Source organism: Phallusia mammillata, chromosome 8 (genome assembly GCF_965637545.1).
Source record: "Phallusia mammillata chromosome 8, kaPhaMamm4.hap1.1, whole genome shotgun sequence".
Lineage (NCBI taxonomy): Eukaryota > Metazoa > Chordata > Ascidiacea > Phlebobranchia > Ascidiidae > Phallusia > Phallusia mammillata.
Genome location: NC_137259.1, coordinates 6,024,306 through 6,033,473, shown reverse-complemented (window position 1 = coordinate 6,033,473; position 9,168 = coordinate 6,024,306). Strand labels below are relative to the sequence as shown.

Below are 9,168 nucleotides of genomic sequence, written 5' to 3'. Positions count from 1 at the left end.
GGTTCTTTACTGGTTGACGGCGCTATTTTCGTCGACCTCCAAGAGGTTGTCTTTACAATCTTACTTGCGTGTTTAAGGCTTGTTTATTTCACCACAAGTAACAATGAAAGCAATTGTTTGCGCATAATTCATATCTTGGTTTTGTCTGTGATGTCACAAACCGCTCTTAGATCATTGATATGTGTTACCAAGCAAATCATATTTAGGTGAAATGAATCCTAAAAGCTGTAGTGGTAAATCTGAAAATTACTTTAAGCAGCTTAAAACTTCGTTTTTCTAAGGTGTTTGATTGGCTTTAGCATTGAATTTATCTTGGACCGCGAGTCCAATTTGTTTCTTAAGAAAATGAAATGGTTTGGAAACCACTATCCTAGGCTTTTGAAACAATTTATGCGGCCCACTCAAGTATCAATAAAATGTTGGTTCGCCTTCATAAACGTAAATGTTCATTATCCATAAGCTAAACCTATACAGCAGTGGTCGGCAACCTTTTTGGCGACGCGTGCCAGTTTACTTGTTATTTCCATGTGTTAATGACCTCGCGTGCCAACGTTTTTCTAAATAATAATGGTTCGTGCCAGCTGATATCAATAATAAAGAGGAAGCAGAGTGTTTTGTGCATGTAAGCTTGAATTTTAACACAATGGAATGAAAAAACTGAAAACAAGCAGTGAAACAGGTTTAATTGTTACTTCAATATTAACACGCAAATCGGTTGGCGTGCCATAAAAAAGTGCCAGGGGTTGCCGACCCCTGCTATACAGTAAACACAAAGAACTTAATGGATTCTGATGTTTACGCTTTAATGATCAGACTAAGTTCGCATTGTTTCATCACAATTATGCATCACAAACGTTGAATTTTTTAACGTAGTGTTATATGGGTGTGAGTTAAAGTTTCATTACTTTTCTTTTGTTAAACACTCGACGGATGAGTAAATCAAAAACAGTTGGTCATATTTGACAGGATATTATTATTTTTTTAATTTACTAATGACGCAGCGGGCCACGGAAAATTGCCTCGGGCCGCGTGTTGGAGACCCCTGCTATAGGGCATAACTCAGGTCGGTGGTTTGGCGAGTTTTAAGCATGCAGTTTGAGTTCGGTAACGTGTTTGGGCACAGTTTCATGCTCTGCTTTAAGTTTCACCAATCCTTGTATGTTCTGTAGAATATTATTTGTCCTAAAAGCACAAACATTTCAATACTCTGTGGGTTTTAACTTTTACAAAACAATTGAATTTTTTCGGCAATCCCTGAGATTTTCCGTCAATTTTCTAATATTTTTCTCGCCTTTTTAGTAGTGATGTACCGAATCGGCTAAATTTCGATTCGGCCGAAACCGAATATTCGGCGGTTTTGCCGAATAAATTCGGCCGAATCAACCGAATCATTTATGACGTCACGCGAAGTCGTACGCTACGCGTTTGACGTGAAAAAATGTTTTTCTACCAGGCAACCAGCGCAAAATAGTTGTTTTTCGTCCTCATTTCAGTTCTGTGGGGTTCAAAATTGCCTTAAGCATGATTGGCAACCTGCCAATGAATTAGTAATTTTTTTGACTACCGTGGGAAAAACGATAATGTGTTGAAAAAGATACTTTCGTTATGTTTGGGCTTTTGAAAGATTGCGTAGACCTTAATAAGCAGAAAAGACACGTTTAACGCTTTAAATTTGTGTTCGTAAAAGATTCGGTTTCGGCCGAATCGCAACAAATTATTCGGCCGAAACCGAATCTTTGCAAAAATGACCGATTCGGCCGAATAAATTCGGCAAACCGAATATACGGTACATCTCTGCTTTTTAGCGGGTTGATAGGCCACAAGTTAACAACCATCACAACGCATTCAGTTCAAATCATAGGAAACAAATATAACCGTAATGTGTGCATGTATTTCACTTCTGTTTACTGGATAACCTGTAAAGTCTCTCCAAAAGAATAGGCAAAAGTCTGCATACACAGAAGGTTTTCAAAATAGCAGATACTCACTGTATAGAGCAGTGGTTCCCAACCAGGGCCCATGCCCCCTCAGGGGGGCCACGAGCTGTGTTCCGGGGGGCCACGGGCGTAGATTCACAAGAAACACCCACTAAAAGTCATTTTCACTTTACCTTTATTCCCGAATTTAATCGACTATTTCACATACTATTTGTCTCTAGTGAGGTTTATCACACTCATTTACTCTATTAGAAATTTATACCGCATTCCAACGCGAGATTGCTATCTACATTTTAAGGGGGCCACAGGTCCTACATGGTAACTTGAAGGGGACCACGAGGCCAAAAAGTTACTTTAAGGGGGCCATGGTCCACGAAAGGTTGGGAACCACTGGTATAGAGGGAAACGGAACAACCGTATTTTCTTTTGCCCACCTGTTCTGCCCACATCACAAAGCCTCTGAAAACACGAGATGCGCACTGAACAGTGGAAAGCGGGACTCGTTTTACATTAATGATGCTGCCTGAAAAAAACATTACTTACTTTTACCAAAAAAACGATCTGGCAAGCTAGTTTATTTGTTATGATAACAAATTTTTTTATTTAGTAGCAAACAAAGCATTTGTCAGTGAGTTATGGTGTTAGTAGACTTTCCGGTCACAAAAGAGTTACATCAGATTTATATAACTACTCTATGGAATCATTATGTTACGTCACAGGTGGGTTTAGATTTCCATCCGTTTCCTTGGTATGTATTCATTCACTTCAGCCTATTGGTGTAAGCGGTTAAACAAACGCCAGTGTTTTGGTTTGGGATAGAGTGTTTGTTGAGCTGTTAAAATTAAAGATGACAAGTATGCCGTTTATGCTGGTGCTGACTTTAGCCGCTGTGTTTGGCTATACAGAAGGTAAACTAAAATAGAATAGTAGAGCATTAAGGGTTATTTTAAGTATCACTAAAGATATATACAGCTTTGTAGTTTGTACATTTGACAAAGCCGTTTTTTATTGTTTCCTATTGAAGCTTACATAATCCAGTTTGTATAATTTGAAATATACAGACTACATGGGTTTTGCAGCACATCGAGATGTAGTTTAAAATTTTCTCTTGAACCGTTGAATCCAGAAACGTCCTTTTTTATACTAAGTGTTATTAAATATAACCAGAATGACTAAATATATTTTGGTTGTTGTACAAAGGTCTATCCTGTAAGACTTGTAGCGAATCATACTACAGAGGTGAACCGTCGCTGCACAAAACATGTTTCGACTCGGCCGAAGAAAATTCAAACACAACTTGCTCCAGTTTGGACAACTACTGCAGAACCAGAATCGATACATACTATGGTAAGCAACTTTTTGTGACTTCTTGTTTATTGGTCAAATTTCACTCATTTTTGGTAAACCTTTACTTAAATTTTTCAACTTTTGTGGTATTGTGCAGAAACCAAGTAAAAAAATTGCGTCTGGAAAACAAATTCGCTTTCAATTACTGCAGCGGTTCTCAAACTGGGGTCCGCGGTCCTTTAGGAGGGGTCTGTGAAGGCATTTTTGGGGGGACCGCGAAAAGGTTGAAGTACTTCTATAATCTTATATGGCGTGCCACTAAATCAGGTTAAATCAAAGTAGAATTGAGAATCGTCTGTGTCCTTTGCTAAACAATAGCCGTTATTGTATAACAACGCAATTGTTCGCGCACAATCGTAATGTTTTTTGTCTTGTCGTCTTTGGATCATTGTTATGCGCAATTTTGCATTACTAGCTAAAATCCTGCAATCAACTTTCGTTTTTTTTTTCTGAAATAAAAAATATGAAAAAGTTTGAGAACCACTAAATTAGAACGTTGGTAAAGTACAAATCGATTGATCTCATTTTTCCGATAAATCTTCTTAAATCTTTGGTATTGTTTAGGTGTTGTAACAAGGGTATATCGTACTTGTGAACGTTCGTTGTACGACCATGATTCTACAACCTCTGCAATACCGGATTCAACTCAGTGTACTTGGTCGGGATCAAGCATATCTTGCTATTACTCTTGCGGAGGCAATGATGTTTGCAACACCGAACCAACACGTAAGTGCTTCTTCTATCTTTTTTTTGTATCCATCACTCGATACAACCAAATGCAAATTTGTTTCAAAACACTTTGATTTACCGCTGGCCCAACACTTATTATTCAATATACACATATCAAATACATTCCTTAGAAAACACTTTTTTTAATTTTTGATACCTGCAGTAAGTTTCATGTTGTTTTGTATGTATTTGTAAACAAACTTATACTTATACTTATTGGTAAATATTTTTTTGGTAAAAACAAACTATACTTATTGGTAAATGTTTTTACAGGTTTAATGAAGCAATGTGCGTCCGATTGTAACAGTGCCAGTCTTCGAGGCAAATGCGACTACATAACAGGAAAATGCGTTTGCAGTCCTGGATTTTCTGGGGCTGATTGCTCCATTACAACTAGTAAGTATGGACCTACACAATTTACATCCCAAAAGTGTTTAACTTTAGAATAAACAAAGGATTAAATAGACTGTAGTACGTGTTCCTGCATGTGCTCAGGAACATTGACTTCTTATTATGCTTGCGACAAAAAGCAGAATTGCAGACTGGCTTATCTTTGTATCTTGCGCCTAAAACGAAAGACACAATACAACCTTTGGCACTACACCAATCAGCGCAAGCTTTTGCGAAGCGGCTGTGCTGCCAAACTCTAAACCAGGGGTGGGGGACCTTTTTGTTCATAAAGGCCACTCAATGTTTTATCGACACTAGTATAGGCCGCATAGACTCTTTCCCAGGCCTAGAACAGTGGTGTTCAAACTTGATTTACGGAATGGTCGTTGAGTAATTTTCTCTTGCGTCGTGAAAATTACGGTCCAAACTGAATAAAAGTAAATAAACTTCCCACTACATTTCCACCTTAAAAAAATTGGATTTATTTCACTTGTTGCAGATGCGCTTGTTTACGCATATTAAAGGCAGCTTGTGACGTCACAGATAATTAGTCTTAGACATTAGATTGTGCGCAAACAATTGTTTTCTTTGTTACACGACTGAGATCGTAGAGCTATGAGTTTTTGGTAATCCGACGGAATTGGCTTTATGAACCATTGGCTCTAGTGTGGACGCCGCTGCCCAAGAACTTTTCAAATAGTAACAGATGAGAGAAAATTCACCAAAAATACCTTTTCGTTTATTCTTTATTCGACAGGTGCAGCGTGCAATATCGAGATCCTAAAATATATTTTGGCGTCGAAGGCCGCACTTAGTGCTCTAAAAGGCCGCATGTAGCCTTTCGGCCGCAGGTTCAACCTGTTTAAACGTCTAGCACTGATGTTAAATGTAAACATTCATATTAGGCCCCCAAAAGGTGCTGATATTACAGAGTTTAGTAGTCTTAGGAAACCCAAACTGTGTCCATCAGTTGTTTCCATTAAACCGACCTTCCAACTGTGGCAACGATCAAAGCCAGTGTGCCTTTTCTTTTTGCAAACATTTTGAATCTGTACTGAAGAATATATTGGTGACATAACATAGGAAAGGCAATAACCTTGAATGTGTATAATGCAGCCTCATCAGTAGCGGGGTTGTCTACTACCAGGCGGTCTTGTGTGCAATGCAGTGAGGAAATGAATCCCAATTGTGCAAAGAGTGCCAGTGGACTACCAGCTGCTACTATGTGTCCTAGCAGTATGGATTACTGCACTGTCACCAAATCCAGTTTGTTGACAAAAAGTAAGTAAGATTTCAAAATGTTTCAATTTTTTACCATGCCAACACCCCGTGCATTGTTTCTTAGCTTTTCAGTTTCAATTTGTATGGGGTAGATTTCGTAAAAGTCGAACGGAGAAGTAAAAAATGTCATGCCAAACCAAAAGGAAAAACGTTTTTGATTAGGATGCCTCAATTGTAAATTAGAAGTATTTGATGTTATCGAAGTCATATTCTTAGTCAAAATCACAACAGTAGTCCTAGTCCTAACATATATCTTTTAGTATAAAAACAGAGTGTGATAAAGGGTTTCAATAGTGAGTATGTTTGTTGTGTTACGTTGAATCATATCCTGGGTGTATTTGTGTTTTTCTGATGTCAAAGAAAAACGATCTGGTTTTGTTCCTTTGTGTGTGAGTGGACAATGTTTAACATTGCGTTCAGCACTTTGTGTCGGTAGAGCTACTAAAACCGTACCTCACGGCAGATCCACATTGAGTAGCTAAATAACATGCGATTTTTTGTTTAGATGGCGGGGTGACAAGAAGTCTCATAACAAGAGCATGTAGTAGTTATGCGCAAAACACTTGCAGCTTTAACAGCCCCACAGACAGCTATCTTCGAAGCATCTATCAGGCCTACACTTGTACGGAAAGTTGCAAAATGAACAATTGCAACACCGGGATACGTAAGTACAAGGGCACGACCAAATTTTTTTACTGAAATATTTTAGCACACTTTTAACAAGATAAAACTTTAAAACAAAGTCAACCTTACAGTTGTTGATTGGCAGAAACAACAAAATTGTGGCAAAAACATTGTTTTTCAGGTTGGGTTGAAGACTTGAAATTAAAACTTTTAAGAAGCTAGTTTGATATACCTTCATTTCGATTATATAGGCTATACTTATCATGCTCTATCACGCGGTATACGAAGTGACCAAGTTTTATACAAAATGAAATTCATTACCTAGTTTTGGCAAACCAGTGGAGCAAAAGCAATTATGCGTCAAAAATCATTTCCTCGCGTATGTCTGTGATCCTTTTTTGTCAAAGGTGGACGTGCAATTTTTTAATTGGCTTGATGTATTTAAACCCGATATTTATGTGTAAGTATTAATTTCATATTTTGCGTATTGTATCAGCGGGTTATAGCTCATCAGCTCTGAAGTGTGTCCAATGCATAGACGCCACTGGATCATCATCATGCGATTTTGTTACTAATACTGTTTCATGTCCGATTGAATCCAAATATTGTTATTCAACGGTTGAGCATTTTCAAGAAAAGTCCGATCCTACATCTTATCCAAGCTGTAAGTTTTATTTCAAACACGTTTTTGTTTAATTAAATCATAAATACAGTATCGTTTTTTACCGAATAGATGTTTTTGCAAATCGAATGTTAAGTCATGTGTAACTTTTAGTTAAGCTACCAAAATAATTAACAGGGTCATTCATTACTTTGAAACGTAGAAGATTTGTTATGATGAATAGCGACAGCGTTTTGTAGCAGTTGTACCATGTTCATGTCACAAAAAAGGAAGTAACTATTTGCAGCTTCATGTAGGATATTTTGGTTTGTCAATGATTGATTTTAAACAAAACATTTTGTGCATCTCAGACTCAAAAACCATGGTTAAGAGAGGTTGCTCTGTTGAGAAAATTAAATCTACGGGTTGTGACAGTTCCGATGTTCCTGGGACCAAAGCGAAGAAAGTTAGTTGTCACGAGAGCTGCACGACTTCTGGATGCAACACTGGGTGGCGTAAGCAGCAATTGTTTTTTATGTTTTGGGGACTCTAAGGAGGTGTTTAATTTGTTAATATCAATTGTATTGGCAAAACGGTTCCCGTTGTGTTTTTAACAACAAATGTGTTTGTTGTTTAGCTACACGCCCAAAGTGTGTTCAATGCTCAGCACAATATACACAGAATACGAATGTCAATTCTCTTGGATGCTACTACTCGACACACTTGCAAGCCACACGTTGTAGTGATCCTAGATACACCCATTGCGGTGTGCATAAGATACAGATGTCAAGTAAGATTTTCTTTGTTTCTTTCGCGCAAATATATCTTACTTTTGCCTATCTGAGTTCACAAAATCAACCGCAAGTATTCTGTTGGTCAGATGTTACTTTAGGAAATTGTTACTGAATTACGATAAAGCATAGTACGCCAGGCATATTGAAAACGTTATACCGAATCAAACCGGTATTCCAAGCGTTCCCATATGGCAAGGCACAGGCTAGATCTAACCTGCGGTGGGACTCAAACCCATGACAGGAGTATTTTCGGGACTCGCGGTCTACCAACTGCGCTACACATACTCAGTGGCGAACCCGCCGAAAGTCGAATCACAAGCACCGTTGCCTGCCTTGTATGCAGTTCGGCCATGTTTCGGTATCGCTGGTCTGCATGAACGCTTTAGGACTGATCCCAGTATGAATGTATTCATCTTGCTTAATTACGATTTGTCTTTTTTGCAGCCGATCATGGTATTACTGGTTCAATTGTGCGCGGCTGCCGTTTAGAGGCTGTAACTGAAAGCTGCAATACAACAACTATTGAAGGGGTGACAGCAAAAGTTTGTGACCAGACATGCGATACTGATGGCTGTAATTCAGGTACAGTAGACTAAAAGCATTTTTTCAAAACTTTGTAAGTGTCCACATATGACTTTATCAAACTCTATTAATCGTTTAATATAAATTCTTGCAACCATTTTAAATTGTGTCATAAACAGTTAAGGTCATATATAAATAAAATAGATAAAACATCAGCAAGTTTTGTAACTTAAATATTTTGGAAATTTTTGCAGCTTCAAGAATCAAAGCTGACATGATGTGTTCAATTTTGCTGACGATGGTTGCATCAAAACTTTTTACTTTGATGTAAAGACGAAGACCGAAATCATTTCAAAACCCTATAACTTACAAAAGACGAGTAAATACAGTTAAAAATGAACAAGTTAAAAATTAAAATAGATTTAAAAAATGAACAGTATTTATGTGTGTATAAATTAAAATAGACTATAAAAATGTGTTTACTCCCAAACAATACAATAAACAGGCAGTTTTTTTTTTTTTTAAAAACACGTGTATCTTAAGTTTATCATCTTATTTATCTTATTAATTAAAGATGCTTTTATGTTTTTTTGTGAAAACGTCATAACGCATTGCAGAAATTGATACCGATAAATTGAATAAAAATATACAAAGTAATCAACAATTCTTTCATTTAAAAATCTTACATTACAAGCGATAAGTTTAACCACACATATTTCGATTTCTTTACAGTTAAATGTCGCATGAAAACTTACCCTTAGTTATCTCTTCAATATAATTACTTTCATTTTCATACAAGATATGGTCAGTTTTGAAACAGTTTCTTTTCAACGCCTTTATTTTGTGCAAATAAACAATCTGTATTGCTTTAAAGATACTGAGTGCTTTACTTACAAAATAAATCAGCAAACCAAAAGACTAAAAAAATCTCGGAAATACACAG

The 9,168-nt window shown here is 37.2% G+C and overlaps 1 protein-coding gene across 1 annotated transcript; it reads left to right on the top strand.

Annotated features, from left to right (window-relative positions):
- The first annotated feature begins 2,784 nt into the window (after window positions 1–2,784).
- Window positions 2,785–8,556, top strand: LOC145204681 (uncharacterized). Its single transcript, XM_080077273.1, has 11 exons — window positions 2,785–2,845; window positions 3,138–3,284; window positions 3,849–4,010; window positions 4,287–4,409; window positions 5,487–5,684; window positions 6,190–6,348; window positions 6,805–6,972; window positions 7,281–7,424; window positions 7,547–7,699; window positions 8,148–8,285; window positions 8,480–8,556. The coding sequence occupies exons 1-11, from the start codon at window positions 2,785–2,787 to the stop codon at window positions 8,554–8,556; spliced, it is 1,530 nt and encodes a 509-aa protein (XP_079933399.1).
- The last annotated feature ends 612 nt before the right edge of the window (window positions 8,557–9,168 follow it).

Coding starts and splice junctions, on each gene's coding strand:
- LOC145204681 (XM_080077273.1), top strand. CDS start 2,785: ATGACAAGTATGCCGTTTATGCTGGTGCTGACTTTAGCCGCTGTGTTT. Junction 5,685..6,189: donor ATCCAGTTTGTTGACAAAAA/GTAAGTAAGATT, acceptor TTTTTTGTTTAG/ATGGCGGGGTGACAAGAAGT. Junction 6,973..7,280: donor TCCTACATCTTATCCAAGCT/GTAAGTTTTATT, acceptor TGTGCATCTCAG/ACTCAAAAACCATGGTTAAG.